The sequence below is a fragment of the Sorex araneus genome, chromosome 2 (genome assembly GCF_027595985.1).
Source record: "Sorex araneus isolate mSorAra2 chromosome 2, mSorAra2.pri, whole genome shotgun sequence".
NCBI classification, from domain to species: domain Eukaryota; kingdom Metazoa; phylum Chordata; class Mammalia; order Eulipotyphla; family Soricidae; genus Sorex; species Sorex araneus.
The window spans coordinates 303,586,746-303,608,340 of NC_073303.1; the positions used below are offsets into that span (position 1 = coordinate 303,586,746).

At 34.9% G+C, this 21,595-nt stretch overlaps 1 protein-coding gene across 1 annotated transcript in view; it reads right to left on the bottom strand.

The window, feature by feature from the left end:
* The window catches only part of NAALADL2 (N-acetylated alpha-linked acidic dipeptidase like 2), a 743,119-nt gene extending 722,401 nt beyond the window's left edge, over positions 1-20,718 (bottom strand). Inside the window, exons 1-3 of the mRNA XM_004603291.2 lie at positions 20,705-20,718; positions 20,371-20,391; positions 19,036-19,542 (exon numbers count right to left, since the gene is read on the bottom strand). Coding sequence (XP_004603348.2) covers positions 19,036-19,542; positions 20,371-20,391; positions 20,705-20,718 — 542 coding nt within the window. The remainder of the gene's footprint in view (positions 1-19,035; positions 19,543-20,370; positions 20,392-20,704) is intronic.
* Between the last annotated feature and the right edge of the window lie 877 nt (positions 20,719-21,595).

Consider the following 21,595-nt stretch of genomic DNA (forward strand, 5'->3'; position numbering starts at 1 on the left):
TAGGTCAGTCGTCTATGTTTTTACACCTGTGGATAAGCACCTTTCTTGCATGCCCACAGTTATAATCAAAAGGCAAGGTCAGTGGTTTGGACACCTTCAGACCAACACCCACTACATAGAGCTGTTTTTGAAGACCGTTGATCTATTTCTGGCTATGCACAATAGCAAAATGTGCAAACATTTGGTTAGGGTCTCCACCAAGAAAAAAGCTCACATGAAAACCTAATGTCATTTGTCTTGATTGACTCATTAGACTAAAACAACAATGACAACAATAAAACATTTGCTCTCCCCTTGCTCCTTGCTAATTTGAAACAGCCAGCGAGACACATGTTGAAATATCCAGCTAAATTCTAATATGACACTCAGACATGCCTAGAGGCAGTCTATAGTAAGAGAATATCTGATGTGTTTTTCCAATTACCAAAATTACCAGGCTAATAAATTAGAGCTTTTAAATCTTTGCAGCAGCTTGAACTACAATATTGGTACAAGCTGATCTTACAAGTTGTTCCCTACAGAATAGAGTTAATACGATGAAACCAAGTGTAGAAATAGAGAAGAAAAAACGCCCACACTTATTTTATTTTTATTGAAGGTAAAAACCACCTGCACACATTTCTGTTCAAAGAAAATGTTCAGTTTCAATTTTTTTTTTCTCTCACAGATAGAAATGTGCTTCATAGAATTAGAGAGCTGTTCTTGTGTTTCTTGTTCTACAAAAATCTGATTTGCATATTTGGGGACATATTAAGGTGCTCTCTGTGATTTAGAGAGTTTATAAAAAGGTAATTTGATCTGAAATCATAGTTTTCTTTCTTTATTTCTAATACTGAAAACTGCATGCCCTTCTGAGAAGTGAGCCATGTGAGGAAGACATTAGCTTGCCTTGTATGAGATAATAAAAAAGTTCCACAGGGGACGAGTTACATATTATGACATTGTGAATATAAGGCTCATTTGGATTTAATTCATTACTACATCATGTTGCACAGGAAAGCAATTTTTAAGCAATAGAAGTGCACTTCATTTGTAAAGGACCCAGCTATAACACACAATCAGTTATTGGAGACAGAAAGTGATTTCCCAAATCAGGCATATAAAATTTAATATATTTGCTTCAGTTATAATGAAAGGGAAAAGACCTTTAATGCCATTTTTTCCAGATAAGAATGACACTTTGTAAAATTTGAAAAGTGCATTTTTGCTTGGGGAGTTCACTCTATTTTGATTTCACTAACTGAATAAGCTGAAGAACATGATTAGAATCTAATTTGAGAAGTTCAAATAACTGATTAAACTTATAGAAAACTATAATCAATTATTTGAAATGCATTTTAGATGAAAAATATAATTTAAAATTCTATTTCCGTAATAGTGATAGGAGTGAATTATAAATAAGTTCTCAAATCAATGAATAAAATGTGATGACAGGTATTTCTTAACTTTTAATTTCATTATAACCTTTTAATAATGAAGTTATATCTTAAAGATGATTAAATTATTCTTGATTTTAATAATCCAGACAAATTTCTTTGATGAGATTTGCTTAAATACCCATGTATTATTATTGATTCTTTCCAGAGGTACTGAACAAACAGGATATAATTGATATCTAGAAATGAATGGGGGCCTGAGAGTACAAGTATGCCGGGCACTGCTCTGTACAAAGCCAACCTAGATTTGATCCTAAAACACAGAGAGAGAGAGAGAGAGAGAGAGAGAGAAAGAGAGAGAGAGAGAAAGAGAGAGAGGAGGCGGGGAGAGAGAGGGAGAGAGACAGATAAGTCCTAATAGAGACATATATGTTTTCTATATTAATAAAGATCCATAGATGCAAACATGATTACAAATACTAATGGAGTACTTTTTATTTCCTGTGTGATGAGTTAATTTATATCAGTGATTTCAACTGGTTAGACAAGAACCACATTATGCCAAGTAATCAGATTTATTCAAAGTCTGGTTAAATGCTTTTCTTATTTTCAAAATTACCGTCAAATATCTAGAATACTGTATTACTAAAATATGTGTACTGCATTATTTTATGCATATGTCTAATACATATGTACACTTATCTATCACATTCTGGTTAAAGAAGCATCTAACATTTGAAAATTAATTTACCTCTCCAATTGTAATCTATAATCCATCAGGGTTGTTGGAAGTTTTCATCATACTTTTTTTTTTTTTTGCTTTTTGGGTCCCACCCGGCGATGCGCAGGGGTTACTCCTGGCTCTGCACTCAGGAATTTCCACTGGCGGTGCTCAGGGGACCATATGGGATGCTGGGAATCGAACCCGGGTTGGCCGCGTGAAAGGCAAACGCCCTACCCACTGTGCTATCACTCCAGCCCCTCATCATACAATTTTAGATATTTGAATTACCTGCTCATTCTTACTTTCTCAGCTAGAAATAAGCTAGGAATAGAAGTTTTTGATTAAAATAAAAGACTCATAAATAACAGCTCTTAATTTGATTTTCTATATATTATATGTCCTCAAATATACTTTAAATTTCCTGTAAAAACTGTTCTTGAATGATTATAGAATCATACTTTTAGATGTATTTTTTCAGGTTTCTTGCTTAATCTCTAAAACACTGAATGAGATTTTCAAATTGCAAAACCTCAAAGGACCATGTCTACCTTTTGAATATTGGTTTCATTGACATTAGAAAGGAACATGAAAGGGAGAAGCATGTAATCAGTTCCCAAACTTTCCATGTTTAATTTCTATTTCATTCTACTAAGTGAGATCATTACCAACTTTTCAATCATAAGAGTGTCAGGAAGTCAACTGAATCCACAGGAAACTGACATACTTCATCCTCAAAGGATAAGGTTTGTTTTTTTTTCTTGCTACTACATCTGACTGATCTCATTCCCTTTTTGGGAATGAATAAGATCAAAAAATATGAAGATGAGAATATTATACCCAAATGCAAGAAAAGAAGAATGTCATGACCTTAAAAGTTGTTCAAGAAATGGCTATTTAGGAGAGTCAACCAGATCATCTTTATATAACTAACCAAATTAACTAAGAGTATAGAATCATTACTGATTATTGTAATTTTTAATATTGTAATTTTATTGTAGAGAGTAATTTTATGTGTTCTTCCTACTAATAATGCAACAGAATCAAATTAGAAATATCAGAAATTACTGCATTTTTTATCTTTAATATTCTACCTTATTTTCGATGGTTTATATTTGATAGATTTTTTTGAAAACGATTAAGGAAATATCTTTGCTAAGAAATTAAGTTACCTAATAGCTGTATTTTACGTAAAAGGCAAAATAATTTATGGCTTAGGGGTTATCTGGGAAGAGTAAGAAGCAGGATGGAAAAATGAAGGGAAGGGGAAAAGAAAGAATTGAGCATTTTTTTTCTACAAGTCTATTAAGAAGCAAGAATACAAATCTTTGAGTAGACTTTGCCCTTCAAAGATTAAAATCCTTCCTGAAACTTGGAGGGGATAAAACAATTTATAAGGTCACCTCAGAAACTTCTATCGAACCTGTGATTACAGGAATACTTTTTGTGAAATTTCACTTTTATTCTTTGTGAAAGAAAATTATTCTTAAATTAAACAGACTATCATTTTAAAAAGTGTGACTGGCAAAGTGTCTGGTTTATAATAGGCAATCAACACATATTAACATAAAGGAAATAAAAAATTCTTTCTTTGAAATCTGATCAGTTTTCTTAGCACATGCTATGATAACTAAGTGAAATAAATTAGAATATCAAATCTATTTAATGTATCCATGTTATTTTAACTTCATAGTGAATAACTCATCAAGGTCTTTTTTTTTAAAAAAAAGTGTTAAACCACACTGTTAACTGAAGGCTTTATCAGTAAATTTCATATTCTGCATTTATTTTTCAAAAATAAAATAAATATCAATTTAGTGCCTGTGTGCTATAATTCGTTTGTGCCACACATATATATATGCATATACATATATATATATGTGTATTTTTTTCCCACTGAAAGATAGAAAGCAACTCTAGCTGACTAAAAGAAATTAAAGTACCGATTTCTGCAAGGAGTATGAGTGTAAATATATAAAGACTCTCGCGCACGGGAGGGGGAGATGTGATATGTGGTGTTGTGTTGTTCACGGACTCTTGGGGTGGTGCTCCCCCAACCCCCTCTCTCTTTCTCTCTCTCGCTGCTCAAATTAGGTGCTCTTGAACCACTGTGTAAAGACCGGATCAGGATGGCTCCTATTTGTGCTCTGCTTCTGTGTGTGCCACTGAGCTCTCTTCTGTCTGTCTATCTCTGTTTCTGTCTCTGTCGTCTCTCCTCTGGTCTCTTCTGATCTCTCTCTGTCTCTGCTACTGTGTCTTCTGTCTTGCTTCTGAGTCTTCTCTCTCAGCTTTTGTGTCTTCTCCTGTGTCTTCTGTCTAGCCTCTGTATCTTCTCTCCACTTCTGTCTCTTCTCCTTGCCTCTGTCTTACCTCTGCCCTTTGTCTTCTCCTCCACTTCTGTGTCCTCTCTCCTCTGTGTCTTCTCTGCTGCTTCTGTGTTGCCTCTGTCATCTACTTCTCTTATAGTCTTAGTTTATGTAGCAATCATATAAGGTGGTGACACAAAGGTGGGTTGAACATTAACAAATCAACAAAGAAGAGTAAGACCATTTCTTTAGGAGATTAACAAACTCTCATCTAAGGAGATCACTCCAGATTACTAGGAGATCCGCTCAAGGGTGGGATCCAAACAAGGCTTTATTGCTTTCTTCCTTCCTCAGCTAGTAATCCATTTAAATAGTTATTGCAAATTTACTTCTAATATTTCTAGCAATGTCATTCTGTATGAGCACAGGAAGAGATATATCAGACTTAAAGTTTGGTTCTTCCTGAGGACATTCACTATATATTCCAGACCACAGTCCTCAGGTCAGGTTAGTCTTCCTAACCCCAGCAGGGTCCTAGGTTCATAGTTACTTTTGGATCATGACAGCCTTTGTCTATGACCATGCTCTCAATTTATAGTTGAGTATTGTGGAGCTTTGGCTTGGCCTATTTTGATGCCAGAGTAGCTCACAGCATGCCCTAGATCCATTTCGTCTCTCATCGGAACCCTGCTTTTGGGGTGTTAGGAACTAAGAGCAACTGAGTGAGAAAGCAGATGCCTAGGAGTAAATATTATTGGATTCCATCAGCTCCCAAGTTACAAAGCATAATATTAACTATCTTCCTGTGTCCATACAGAAAGGACATTGCTTTAAGGTAACTAAGTTTCCTGCAGCAAGGCTAAAGGACAAACCCAATGTTATTCTAAAAATGACTATATGAGGAGTATGTGTTTGTGTGTGTGTGTGTGTGTATATGTGTGTGTGAGAGAGAGGGCAAGAGTGAGAGAGAGCAAGAGAGAGAGAGAGAGAGAGAGTGAGCATCTGTATGTGTACCTACATGCTTGAAAGAAATAGAAAGAAAGGGAGAGAATCAGTTGGTGAGAAATTAATAAGAGCAACATGAAGGTATTAGTACCTGAGCCAGACCTCAAAGAATGAAGAGGATTTGAAGTGGTTAGGATTAAAAAAATCACTCAGTCAAAGGTCCTTCTTTCAACAATTCGATCCTGTCATCTTATTGGTGGGTGCTCTCTTTTGCTCTAGTCAAATGCCTAAAGACTGTGTTAGGCATCAGCATTCATTTTTGAGGTGATGTAGACATTGAACAGATTTAATGCCATTCTGAATAACACAAACTCTGAGTAAAGCAATTGTTTTATCCAAAGTACAGAGCAATAAAATACTATGCATAATTAAATAAATTTTATCTTATGCATTAGTTTTGTGATTAAATTGAAAACAATGTACATTTGTTATCCAGAGAGATGAATGATAGAATAGCTAATTACTTCCTTTAGGAACCATCAGTCTATTACTGTTAAAATCATCCTGTTATCATTTGCATAAATTGAATTATGCACACTTTTGTTATACATTTGCGTGTTTTCCTCCAATTAAATTGACAGTTGCTTTATTGCTTTCTTTGTTTTTTCCCAACCTTCCTGCTCTCATATCAATACTGAAATTGGAGAGGAACAAAACCATGAAGAGTAGCGAGGAACAAATGAAAGGAATAAAATCAGACAATTAAAATAAAACAGAGGAGGAGAAGATGATTAGAAAGCCTATCGAGAGACCTGAGAGAGATTAGAACAGCTGCTTTTGATTAGATCCTTGTGACGTTACAAGGTCATACCATCAAAACATGTATCCGTGTATCAAAAAAGAAAGCAATTCTGATTGAAGGGAGTTTTTCTGTTGACGTTGAACCTACATCCTGGTGAAAACCTAAAAACTCTGAAATGTAATCTGCTTCCAGAGAAAGATCAGGGACATGGATGTTAGGAGGAAGGATGTCTAATCAAAGTTCCTTTACAAATGCGTAACCACAAAGGGCCACCACACAAGTAGCCACTCCACAAGTGATTGCAGTCAGTGTGCCATGCAAGCATAGTTGGAGCACCCCTGGAGGAGACACTTGTTGGTCTTCCTCCTTTTCTGCTCTGAGATCACTTCCAGCAGTGCTCAGATCTCCATGCAGTGCCAGACATTCAACATGGGTCTTCTGCCTGAGTAGAGCATGTTCTGTCCTGTAGGTTATCTCTGTGATTCTGAACTGCTTTTTATTTACTTATTTTTTAGGAGTGAAGGACACCCAACTGGAGTGCTTGGGTACACAGGTCACCTCTGCAGTGTTTTGGATTTCAAGGGCTGTATCCATTGATGCTTAAGGGACCACATGGTCAAAGGACTAAAGTTTGAGGGATGTTCATGTGAAATATGTGCACTAACTACCATTTGGTTTCTCAGCATAATAAACAGACTTTTCTTTTGTGGGGTGGTTCAAACCTGGTGGGGCTTATGGATCACAGTGGAATGTGAATGGTGGTGGGGTTGAGGGCTTTCAATGGACTACATAGGGTGTTTGGAATGGAATAGGAGCAGCAAAGTGCAAGGAAAGTAGTCTCCCTCCGTCCTGATAAACTGCTTCTTAAGGCTTTTTCCCATATCTTTTAAACATTCTTCCCATGAAACTTATAGTTTGAGAAACTAAAATATGGTTAAAGTTATGTTTATGTTGCTACTCCACTTTCTTCTAGGAAATCACTTGGTTTCCATTAAAACTAAAGGGAATCTGCTATGGCAAATTATTTTGAATATTAATTACATCATTACACATAACCTGGTGGTAACAGTGGAGCTGTTCTAGAATAGACTGAAACATGGTGATAGATATAGAAAAGTATGTTGGTGCGACATGAACAGGTGGAAAATTATATATTTTGAACATAAATATAGAGACTACTTTCAGATGCTTAGTTTAATATTTAAAATGTTATAAAGCCCTAGACAATAGCAGGAATTATTCTAAGAATCTCTGTCCCTTGCAGGGTAACCATGAAACTAAAGATTATTGTTGTGGATAGTTGGCCTTATAAAAGTCTGGAAGTAGGCATAGAAGCCAGATTCTATTTTTTTTTATTTAAATTTATTTATTTTTAATTAGAGAATCACCGTGAGGGTACAGTTACAGATTTATACACTTTTGTGCTTATACTTCCCTCATACAAAGTTTGGAACCCATCCCTTCACCAGTGCCCATTCTCTACCACCCGTAAACCCAGTGTCCCTCCCACCCTCCCCAATCCCATCTCCCCCCCACCCCACCCTGCCACTGTGGCAAGGCATTCCCTTCTGTTTTCTCTCTCTAATTAGCTGTTGTGGTTTGCAATAAAGGTGTTGAGTGGCCGCTGTGCTCAGTCTCTAGCCCTCATTCAGCCCGCAACTCCCTTCCCCCACATGGCCTTCGACTACAATGTAGTTGGTGATCCCTTCTCTGAGTTGACCTTTCCCCGGAACGTGAGGCCAGCCTCGAAGCCATGGAGTCAACCTCCTGGTACTTATTTCTACAGTTCTTGAGTGTTAGTCTCCCACTCTGTTATTCTATATACCATAGATGAGTGCAATCTTTCTATGTCTGTCTCTCTCTTTCTGACTCATTTCACTCAGCATGAAACTTTTCATGCCCATCCACTTGACTACAAAATTCTTGACCTCCTTTTTTCTAACAGCTGCATAGTATTCCATTGTATAGATGTACCAAAGTTTCCTCAACCAGTCATCCGTTCTGGGGCATTCGGGTTTTTTCCAGATTCAAAGCCAGATTCTATTTGTTCACTGAAAGTTTAAAGCAAATATATTTTCAGGGGTCACTGAATAGTTTCTTTTCTGAAAGGTTATAGTAAGCCAAAAGAGTTTGCAGCCTTCCTCCCCACCTCCAAACACACACACGCACACACACACACACAGAGTCTTAGTGATTAAATAAATAGCATTCCCCAATTGTACTTGAAGCTACTAAGGCCTCCAGGATTTGAGACCAAGATCCTGAAATAGAAGAATGGACATAATCATCCATTTAGGGAACTACTGCCCTAAACTATGCAATGCCTATACTCTTATAAACCAATGTTACCTCTACACATTGGAAAACAATATTCTAACTTTCTTGGACAAAGAACACATACTAAAAAGCTAATTTGTCATACCTTCTATATACTATCATTAAAGCTAAGCAACCAAACCAAATAATGGCAATGACAATGGTTAATTATTTTTTAAAAATTATCTCAGAGTGGCCAAAGCAGTAGTACAGAGGATAGGGAATAAGCCATGCATGCTGCAATCCAGCTGACCAATTACCAGAACCACATATTGCCCCTCGAGCCCACCAGGAGTGGATCTATGACCACAGAGCCAGGAGTAAGTCCTGAGTCCTGTGGCCCAACACCCCTTGCAAAAAAAAAAAATGAAAAATCAAATACACCACACAATTCATAGCATGATTATTACGGATTACAATAATTTATTACTGTTGTCAAATAAGTATAAAAGAGGTAGAATAGGTGAATAAAAAGAAGAACTAGAAGATTGAGACAGAAATTATCTTTAAAATTATATTTCGGCAAAAGAGAAAAATAGATTTGGGAATTCACTTCCATGTGTCATTGAATTACATGACTACTAAAAACTTTAAAATAATTGGCTGGTTATGCTTTTTGGCTTTTGGTATGCAGGCCACAGTTAATCAGACTAGGAAGCTCTTCCCTACTCTGCGCTCAGCGGTCACTCCTGGCCATGCCCAGGAAAACATGTACTGAATCCTGGCGTCCCATAACCAAAGCATGTGGTAAACACCACACACACACACACACACACACACACACACACACACACACACACACGTGTATGTATTTATAGATACACACACACTAATTTAATTCCAAAACAATTCTGAATGCCAACTAGTTTTACAGAAATTATCTCATTCATCAAGGTTATGGTAAAAGAGAAAATTAAGATTTCCAAATCTTTTTGAAGCTAATCATCAGCAGATAAAATGTTTCCCTTATGCCACTAAAAATAATTTTACATTATAAACACATTCATTTGATTACCTCTTCCAGGTTAAATAATGGTGAAAAAATATTACATCTGTCTTCAAATATTGAAGACATCTAATAATAGATAAAACTAGACATTTTAATTTTATTCACAATTTAAGTTTTCTTAAAATGCATGAATAAAATAAGTATATAAAAAGCAAGAAAAATGTTGTATCGACATAAACATATATTTATAACCTATAATAGCTAAGGGAAAATAAATTAAAATGTAGTTCAGGACTTGGGAGAGAATCTTGAAGAACTGAAAGTTGGAGGATCAGTTTAATCTTCTACACTGGCAACTCTCCTACATCTACCGGGGTGACCTCAAAGCACTGAGCTGTTGACCCTGAACACCACCTACTGTGGCCCCCTCCAGATCTAATGCCCCTCCAAAAGTCAGCAGTTCAGACATGCAAAAAGGAAATAGAAATTATTAAGATGCAAAAGTCTGTCAACATTACTTTTGGCCTTTCAAAACTAATAAAACATAATTAAGATAAGTAAAGCTAGCCATACTATAAGGCAACTCAGAAACAAAAAGCAAACAAAGCAAGAAATTTAAGCTACCTGTGTGATCTTTTCCTGGAATTAATCAGAACAGAATAATTAAATATGAACACAAAGACTTATAAGAATAGATGTAGAGCTAATCTAAATACCCGCTTGTTAGGAGAATGTTAAGTAAATTCATGACATCCATCAAATGAATATCAGCAATGTTTCAGTTCATTAATTTAAATCTATAATTACTGACTTAAGATGTTTTCAAATGTTTTATGAATAAAAATACAAAACAAAAACATATCAAAAGAATGTACAGTGTAAAATAATGTAGTTTACATGAAAGGATAAGGAAAAAGAAGATAATAAATGCAATTTAAAAAGTAGTATGGATTTGGGATTGGTTTTACTCTATTTTGTATAACTATCTCTTTATATTTACTTATGATTAAGAAAAACAAAACTGCTCTTTGTTAAGAAATAATGTACTGGATTAGCCATAATTAGAATATAACATATTTTCCTTCCCATCTCAACACTTATCATCTACAGCTGCCAAAAGACAACTATCCTGAGTTTAGAAATATACATAACTTCATTGGTTTATATACTGCAAATATTTTTTATTAAAATCACACATTTGCTAACAAAATTTTGAAGATTTAACATGCTTTTCTTATTCAAACAAATTATCTTTTATGTTACTTTTTATATACATATACCATGCATTATCCATCACATAATACATATGCTAAAAGCTTGTGACCATTTCCTAAAATATAGAAATAAAAGATTGCACCTCTCCCAACCAAAATCCTACTGCCTTAAGAATTCTCTTAATAAGCCCAACTATGTATATTTTATACATGATGATCAATGACTAAAAATGATTAGTTTAAAGCTGAACTTTACAAAGAATCACAAAAAATATATCCACAAAATTATAAACATAATTTTTCATACTAAAAAAGAGGATAGAAAAATAATATAGTGGGATAGAGAATAGCAGATTGGCACTGAGTGGCCAAATAAGGCAAACAAACTAATAACTAATAACTATAGCAAATCACTTTGGTATTTTAGTGCTCAATAAAAACTGGTGACCTGTGGATATTGAGATTTCAAAATTCAACACCAATAAGGCCCAATCAAGGAAATAACTCATGTGAAATGATCATTTTGAATTCTAGTTCTCTGTCTCAAGGTATATATATATATATATATATATATATATATATATATATATATGCACATTATACAAGGAGTCAGTATACCAATTAAAATAATACATCAAAGCAAGTGGTAATGGCCCATTTTGGAAGAAATGTATTGAAATACATTTAGTACAGGTTTATTATAACCTGTCTGCTATAAAGAAGAAGAGATAAAATAAATATATAAAAGGTAAAGAGCATATCTCAAAATCAGTCAGTTAAAAATCCTATTAGGAAATTGATTACACACTCTCATACATTAGCATATTCTTTATATTCTTATATTAACCTTCGGTCTGTGACCATGTGTAATTAAGCTTATATTATTTTTTCTTCATTTGATCAACATGGTATCAAGTAGTTGACTTAAATGAATTCATTAAGGCCATCCTGTTGCTCATCGATTTGTTTGAGTAGGAACCAGTAACATTTCTCATTGAGAGACTTATTGTTACTGTTTTTGGCATATCCAATATGCACTGGTAGCTTGCCAGGCTCTGCCTCGGGCTTGATACTCTCAGTAGCTTGCCGGCTCTTCGAGAGGGGCGGAGGAATCGAACGTGGGTTGGCAGCGTGACAGGCGAACGCCCAACCACTGTGCTATCACTCCAGCATATTACATGGCTTTATTATGCAGTAACTAGTTACCTAAACTGGAATATTCAAACAACATATTCTAGCAATGATTCTGTATGAACAAAGATATTACCAAACTAAATTCTTTTCTAAATATTACACATAAAATACCACAGGTGTAACCTCTGTATTAAGCATGACTCAGTAAAAACAATCAAAAGGCATTCTTTCACCCTCTCATTTCATTTGTTTATCAGGGCAATTTCTTTTCCTGTTATTGTTTATAAAGAAACAAAAGATCCCTCTAAATATCCTATTTTTTTTCTTTTGCTTTTTTGGGTCACACCCAGCGATGCTCAGGGGTTACTCCTGGCTTTGCACTCAGGAATTACTCCTGGCGGTGCTTGGGGGACCATATGGGATGCCGGGGATCGAACCCGGGTCGGCCGCTTGCAAGGCAAACACCCTACCCGCTGTGCTATCACTCCGGCCCCTAAATATCCTATTTTTAAGTATGGTTTGGCTATTTAAATCTTTTAAAATTTCTTAAAACTTTGTTATTGGCTGATCTAAGTCCTTGAATAATGCCATCTGAATTTGGATAGATTTGTATGGAGTCTATATAGTAGCTTATGTTGGATGGTTATTTTAACAATATTAAATTTTCCAATCCATAATTATGAAATATTTATCCATTTCCTAAGATCTTCATCTATTTATTTCTTAAGCATTTTGAAGGTGCAATGGTATAAATTGTTCATGCGATTGTTAAGTTGTAGGTACTTCATGATTTGAACGGGATAGATTCTTTGATTTCTTTCTCTTATGATTCATTATTTATATACAGGAAAGAGACTGATTTTTCTGTATTGAATTTGTAACCAAGTAGCCAGCTGCTTTATTGTATTTGTTTATTATTTCTAGGAGCTTTTTTGTGTACTCTTTATGGTTGTGTGTATATATACATACATATATACACATATATACATATATGTATACTCAATATATACATATATCCATATATATACATATATATCATTGTATCACTGTATCACTGTCATCCCATTCATCAATTCACTCAAGCGGGTGCCAGTAATGTCTCCATTCAACCCAGCCTTGAGATTTTAGCAGCCTCTCTTTACTCATCTTTCCCAATGATGCCGTATTGAAGGCCCTTTTAGGGTCAGAGGAATGAGACCCATTACTGTTACTGTTTTTGACATATCAGATACTCCATGAGTAGCTTTCCAGGCTCTGCCATATATATATATTTTTTCAGCATGAATATATAAACATAGATATATTATATCATGGCATCACCAAATACATTTTGACTTTGTCCTTATGAATTTGAATACCTTTGATATTCTTTTTTGTTCCTGGTTGCTGTTGCTATGTAAATATGTTAATTGATTTCTATATTTTAAAGAATACTTGCATCTCTGCAATAAATCCCACCTGATTGTCATATATGTGTTGTTGCATTATGTTTGCAAAATTTTGCTGAGTTTTTCAAGTTTTTAAATCTATGTCCATTAATGTTATAAGAAATTGGGAGGTATCTCATTACTAACTTGAAAGTTTATTATAAATTCATAGTGATCAACACAGCATGGTACTGAAATAAGGTGAGACTTTCTGACCACTGGGTTCAAAAAAAATTATCAAAGGACAAACCCCCACATATATGATCGGATAATTTTTGATAAAAACACTGAGATCATGAGATGCAGTAAGACAGTCTATTCAAAGAATGGGAGAGGAAACTTGGATAACCAGGTATAAAAAATATTAAAGCTAAATACATATCTCACACCTTACACAAAAGCCAATTCAAAACTGATCAAAGAACTTGAGATCAAGCCAGAATCTCTAAGGCACACTGAGGAAAATATATCCAGAACACTCCAAGATCTGAATCTCAAAGTTGTCTTCAATGAGTAATGCTATTACCAAGGGCAATAAAATAAAACAAAAATTAAATGGAACTGCATGACAGTAAGGACTCTGCATGTCAGAAGAAAAAAGGGCTAACAATAACAGAGAGCTGATAGAATGGGAGGAAATATTTGCATTCATCACATGAGATAAAGTGTTGATATCAGAATATATAGACTATTACAAAGATCAACAACAGTAAAAAAATTTTAAAAGTTTTGAAAAATCAAAACAATGGATAGTAGAAATAAACAGAATTCTCTAAGGATGACTAGTGAATGGCACACATAAAAAAAATGCTCATCATCATTTATTAAGGAATTAAAAATCAAGACAACAATGGTATACTGGTTCACACCAGTAAGAGTGGCATGTGTTAAAAAATACCACGAATAATCTTTGTTGTTGGGGAGTTAGAACTCTCATCTGATGCTGCTGAGAATGCTTCCTAGTTCAAACTTTACAGAAATCACAGTAAATTGAGAACTGAGCTTCCATATAACCCAATAATTCCACGTCTGAATATATACCCCCAGGATCCAAAAATATTCATTCCAGTAGACATATGCATAATATTATTTATTGAAGCACGTAGTATGATAGTTAAGATATGGAATCAAGTTAGGTATGCATTATTAGATAAGCAGGTCATAAAGATGTGGTACATAGTGGAAAATTAGACAACTGTAAGAAAAGATAGAATTTTGTAATTTACTGAAATATGAAAGGAACTGGAAGATATCTTAGTCTTCTTGAATTCTTTCTTTAACAAAGACTAAATGTGACTTCTGCAAGTCTTTTCTTTGTAACATTCAGTTTTGATCTAGGATTAACTGAATTCATTCCTTCAAGAACTCAAAGATCTTGGCTTTTTAGGTGGAGGCCATGTTCACATCTTTTTTTTTTTTCCCCCAAGACTCTGAAAGCTAAATCTAATTGTAGCCTAAATTTCCTGGATTCCCTGAGATTCAATAGTAAATTCCAATAGTAAGATCCAAGAGTAAATTCCCAGGCCAAGCAGAACAAGTGAACTGGTGGGCGGCCTAACAGTCACCATGTGGGAGTGGCAGAAAATGGTCCATGTCAAACAGGGCCCTTCCTAGAGATTCGTTGATGTGCAGGTGTGAACCTAGATCCTCTTACCTCTGTGGTTTCACTGAGTCTGTTCTCCAACAAAAGCTTGAATCCCAACACTACTGAAGACATTTGACATTCCTTAATAATCTGATCGTTAATTTTTCCTCTCTATTTCCCCTATTTCAACTACCAACTTTTATTGACTATCTCTATATTGGGGATATTATAACCAATGAATGAAGACTAATTTATCATCTGCTTTATATATTTATAATTTTCTCCCTCAAACTTATGGCACTTCCAGGATTTAAACAGAGAAACCTAGGTCACATGAAGTAGAAGCAAATGCCCTCATTTGACAGATAATCTCAAGACTTGAAGAGCACTCCACCTATTTGGCAGTATTCATCTGCTAATTTTTCTTTTGTCATGCTTTCTGGGTTCACCAGGAAAAACTTGTCATCTTCTATTGAAATTTATAACATACTCTCCTTCAGCTCCAAATTAACTCTTTCCAAGGCATAAGCATGACAAACTCTGGCTTCTATATGGTAAATTATTTTCACCCACCCAGAAATTCTTGAAGTCCAGTAAGGAGCTCCACTCTTCAATTCCCTTCTATCTCTGTCTCTGTCTCTCTTTTTCACCACCCCTCTTAAACACACAAGCACACACATTATCTTTCTCTCTTTTTACACTAATCCATAATTAAGTTACTGTGACAAATACCACACATCAAGTGGCTTATATTTTTTTTTCAGTTCTGAACTTTAAATATATTTCAAGAATCTCACAGCTCTTGGAATATATTTTCTCAACGTGGGTGGATTATAATGATAACAATTAACATATACTGAGTGCAAACTTCTGAGTGCTCCATATCTATTGAACTCATTTGATTCTTTTTTTTTAATTTTTATTTTTTTTTAAATTTTATCACCATGTGGAAAGTTACAGAGTTCTCAGGTTTATGTCTCATTTATACCGTATTCAAACACCATCCCTTCACCAGTGCCAATATTCCACCACCAAAATCCCCAGTATACCCCCCGACCCCCACCCCAACTGTATAACTGATGAATGTCACTTCATTTTCTCTTCACCTTGATTACGTTCCATATTTCAACACAAAACTCACTATTGTTGCAGGAGTTATATCCCCAAACAAGATAACCCTAATAAGGAGGCATCTGATAATTAGTTTTCCATTAAAAGATTGTATGTTTTCAGATTTTAGAAAAGGTCGCGTGGCCGCTAATGCGGCCGCGCGGCTCAGATGTGTCCCAGTCCTGAATCCTGGAGCCATGTTAGTTGCTGCTCAGTGTCGCCAGGGCTCCATCTGGAGAAGGTGTGCTGACGGCACCTCCTCCTTCTGGCCCCCCGGTGTTGCTGGCCCCGATTCGGGTCCGGAGCATTGTCCGGGCCGTGTTGCTCACCAGAATGCCTGCCGCTTCTCTGTGGATTGTGGCAAGATGGCGCCGATAATTTTTATACTTCAGAGTTCTGGGAGTCAAAGGTTATGATACTGGCATATTTAGTGACTAGAGAGGGCATTCCTTTTAGTTTATATCGGATATTCTTGCCATGCTCTCACATGGTAAGAATTCTAAAAAGGTATGTGCTATCTCTTCTTTAATATCATTATTTCAGTTATGTATCTATTTCCATGGCCCAAAGTCAAATAAATCCTTAAATTATCACATTTGGTAGCAGAATTGCAGTGTATGAACTCAAAGTGGAGACGGACGGGAAGACAAAGTGAACCTATGGCAATATCATCACATGCTCTCTTGCTTCTAAGAAGTCTTTAATCACAGTAAGGAAAAACGTGGTTTATTTAATAAAGAATAATTCTGAATATATATTTAACCTCTTAGTATTAATTGAAAACATATCTTGTGATGATTTTGTAGCTAAATTTGAAATTCATATTTTATTGACTGTTTTGTTTTAGTTTAGTAGGGCATCCAAGCCTTATTATCATACTAGTCACATTCTAAAGGAAAAAGTGAACAATTTAATTTGATCGTACACCAAATTGTATTTTAAAACTAGTTGTCTATTTGCAAGTAGGGTATGGTTCACATTGAAAGATGTCTATGATTCTATAAGAACAAATCAATAAAAGTGAAGAAATTCAAAGTATATATAAGGAGAGAAATTAAATGTGTAAGGTAGTATATAAAATGAATACCTTAGATCACAATTTATAAGTATGTTAATGAAATTTGGCTGAATTTACTGAGCCCAAGTTAAGAGAAAAGCAGGCAAATCATGTGATTCATTATGTCTAAAGGGACAATAATTTAGCTGCTTATAAAATTTAGTGTTTTCTCAATAGTAAGAAGGAAATAAATCCAGGATATTTTTCAAGAGACATTTTTATAAAAGAACATTCCCAACAATGTTACAATAGGTGAGGGTATTGTTGTCATTGTTTTTAATTTGGGGCTTACACGCAGCAGTGCTCAGGGATTACTCCTGCCTTTGCACTTAGGGATCACTCTTGTTGGAGCTCTGGAGAACCATATAGGGTGGAGGAGAAGGATCACAAGCTGCAAAAAGAGGCAAGCATCCTACCAGCTGTACTATAGCTCCATCTATTATATAGAACTCATATAACAAATGAGTTATAGTGTTTTCTACTGTCTTTTTGTTCAATTAAAAAGAATCTACTTATCTGCCTATTAGTTTTATTTTTCAAGTTTCAGAGTTAATGACCCTCCTGTTGGGTATTTACAGAGGCTAAAAAAAAAAATAGGACATGCAGAGCAGGAGGAAAGGCAAAACTGGATTATTCCTTAGCCTTTTTATGTCTTAAGATATCCCTGGCTAAGATTCCCTGCATTCATATATGCATAAAACTCTAGCTTCATTTTTGAATGCTTTTATCCTTCCTGTCTATATTTAGCACTGGCTTCATTTTGTTCAACTCTAGGCTGCCTCAATGTCACCTAGATTGGCTTCTCAATTCTGTCACTTCTTACCTTAAATTTTCATATTTAGGTGTGTTTGGAACCTGACTGTTATAAACTCGTTTGTCTCTCACTTGCAGCTCCACTTAACTAAATCAAATATAAATCATATGATGTTTAAAAGCCATGAAAAGTGTTATTATTTGCAAATTAAATGTCTAGAGCTAAGATTATACAGAAGTGAAAGCAGAACTAAAAGACTGTATGAAACATATGCATATTAGTTACTCAGATTTAAACTTTAAGGAAGGTAATTATAATCAACACATTAATAAATATGCTATTCCCACACAGAGATTAAATTATATATCTTCAGTTGGCATGTTTTCCCATGAAGAGCTCTAGAAATGCACAACTGATGATACTCTATTGTAAGTGAGTGTAAACTGAGAAAAATATCCTGGGGACTAAGTATGTCAATCCTAATCTATTTACAATGTATTTGATTCTCCTAAAAGCTTTTCTAATAAAATACAGATACTATATGTAAAAGTTTATATCTAATATTCTAAATCCAATTGCTCACTACACCAAGTATGAAAACTAAGAAGTTCTTTAAGGCTCAAAGTCAATGTTGTTAATATATATTTTTTAAATAACAAAATTTCAAGTCATCCACTAGCTGTGCAGCATTAGTTAAACGTTTCCCATAAACTCAAATTAAGGTCTATTTGATATTTGATGAGTTTTATTTTACAGTCATTAATTTCTCAGATTCCATATTCTATCCAGAGACATCATATGCAAATTTGCCACAAAGTTTCACTTTTAAAATGTTGATACAAGGAATTCTGTGATTTTCAGCAAGAATGTGTTCATTGGAAAGCTTAAGGATACAAGTGTTCAAGTATTATCTGTGGCTGTCTTAGATCCTGACCATTAGAGGCAGTTACATTATCTCATGAAGCAGGTTTATTTCAGTCTGCATTTACCAAGTATTGAAAACATATGGCTAGTCTTTTAGCTTCTATTAAGCACAAATCCAACATTTAACTATCCCAGTTTGGCCTGAGAACCACAAGTGATAGAAAATATAATCTTCAGTAAGACTAGTGACTTCCAAATTCCATAATAAGTTATGGGAGTTATTATTACTAAAATAGCTTGATAAATTTGTATGGCAGTCTCATAAATTTGAAAATGTGCAGTGTATGTTGAGAAATTATATTTCTCAGTAGGCAAAAACAACCTAAAACAATGGCAGAATTACCAGTTTTCCATACCGTCTGACATACTTTCCCCATAAATACATCTCACCAACATTCATTTCTCCTGCACTTACCTGAAAATCTTCTTAATATCTTCTGCTTCAATCATTTTGAGAATATCTTGATATGATTGAAAATCGACTGTTTCTGAAGATGCAGCATTTTGAGGACAACTTTTATGTGTAAAATAGCCTATTAGAATTCCAAAAATAAATAAACTAATGGTGGTGCAAAATATTTTCAAAAGGCGGCAAAAGTTGAAAGAGTTGCTCTTTGGTACGGGTCTCATGTAACGGGTAACAACATAGTCAGGTTCTTCTTGAAGTCGCTGGAACCTTCCTTTGGGTGAAGTTGCTGGTTGAATAGGGTCTAGATTGAGGTCCACAGTCTCTGAATGTTCCAGGTTCTGATTCTCAGTACTATGTAGCTGGAACTGGTCAAAACCAGGTTCCTCCAATTCTTTTTCCATATCCCATTCTAAGTCAAGGGCAGTGGCTTGAAGGTCATCATTATCTAAGTACTGTGAATGCCTCATTGCTCTTTGATCTGCATTTACCTTCTGATAGGCCATTTTTTTGCCTAAAAAGTAAAAGAGACACATAAATTATTTAATAAAACCATAAAGGTGTTTTTCCAAAATAGACGCCAAAGAAATCAGTAAATAATACCAGGTATTATGAAAATCCCAATAATTATAATTTGGAGACTACATTTCCCTATAGATCTTCACATGTCAATGGTGTATGTTATCTATTTTTTTGTTTTTGTTGTTGATGATACCATACAAAAATAAGCCATAAAATAAGAGTATAAACACACACACACACACACACACACACACATACACACACATTACACTATTAACCTTTGAAGCTCAGGAAAACAAAAATGTTATAGTTGCCTAATTGCCTTGAATTTAATCTATTACTGCAAAGGCAACTTTTATACTTATACATTTTTTAAATTACTTTTAAGAAAATCTAAGGGCAAGAGCAATAAAGCTGCTATTTGGTAAGTGAAAGGAAAAAACAAGGTCCTTGGGATGATTTACAGTTACCAGGCCTAATTTACAAACACATATTCAGGATAAAAATAGTCAGAACAAGAAAATGAAATAGCAACGTTACAGAAATACAAGAGGCAAAATATGGTATATTACATAGGCATGGATTATAATCAAAAGTCATAGAAAAATTTAGTCTACCATTGAAGACCAAGTGGCTTGACAGAATTAGAGATATGGATCCTCTTCATTGAGTAAACTTTAAGTAAAAGTCTAGGATGGCATCTATCCAAATAAGGAAGCCTTTTGCCAGGTTTTGGATGGTTTCGTCTCATAACCTTGCTACAGGAGTGGCAGATGGAGGTTTTTCTCCCTACACAGTTTTGGATGACAGTTTGTTGTATCCTGCAGAGTGGTATTAGGATAACTGGGCTAATTAACTACAAGTGGTCTTCAGCCTGTTTTCAGTAACCCACTGGTGTATTAGACTGCAGAGTAAGAGTATTTATATTTACATTTTCTGTGTATTAGATTTGTCACCTCAGCTGGATTCAAAGGTCTCTCACTATGATTTAAGATTATTCCCTGATTCCCACTGTGGTGGGTAAAGAACAGAGCCTAACTGACAATGGATTAGCTAATTGCCTTAGGGCCAGTGGTTGACAAGTGAACTCTCATGGAAAGGATAGAACAAGGACTTCATGGAGCGAGTAGGTCCATGTACAGATTTCTGGCTTTACACAACTACAATCATGCCTGGCAGAGGTCCATGCAATCTAAATTGATCAGAATGTCTCAGAAGTTCCTATATAATTAAATAGTGCTTTTTTAAAAAATAAAATTGTCATTCTGACTATAATTCTCTTCTTCCACTCTGAAAATCCTTAATTAAAAAAAAAAGTTATTCAGAGTTCATTCAATAAGGACAAGTCTCTAATGCATATTGGGTACAGAGAGAGGGAATGGAGAAAAAAAAACTATTTTGTATCTCTCAAATAGTAAATGATACAATCAGAAAGATAAAAATGTTGGAAGTTTAAAAATATTATATACAAATATACATATATATGTGTATATATGTATATATGTGTGTGTGCCTGTATATATATGTATATATACATATATTATGCATGTATACACATGGGCTGGAGCAATAGCACAGTGGGTAGAACATTTGCCTTGCACGCTGCCACCCCATGTTCTATTCCTCCGCTCCTCTTGGAGAGCCTGGCAAGGTACTGGGAGTATCTCGTCCACAAGGCAGAGCCTGGCAAACTATCCGTGGCATAACTGATATGCCAAAAATAGTAACAATAAGTCTCACAATGCAGATGTTACTGGTGCCCGATCAAGCAAATTGATGAGCAATGGGATGACAATGATACAGTGATACAGTGATGTATACACAGAGTATTCCAAATACACATATATACATATATATTTACATGTATATATGTATATATGCATATATGCATTGATAGAATATGTTTGATTAACAAGTAGAAGACTTAAAAAGTAAACACATTTGATTTAGAAATAATAGATTACTAGAGAGTAGGAGAAACCTAAAGGTGGTAAAAAGAATCTCTAAATTTCAGGATTCTAGAATCCTGGAGGTGAGAGATATTACA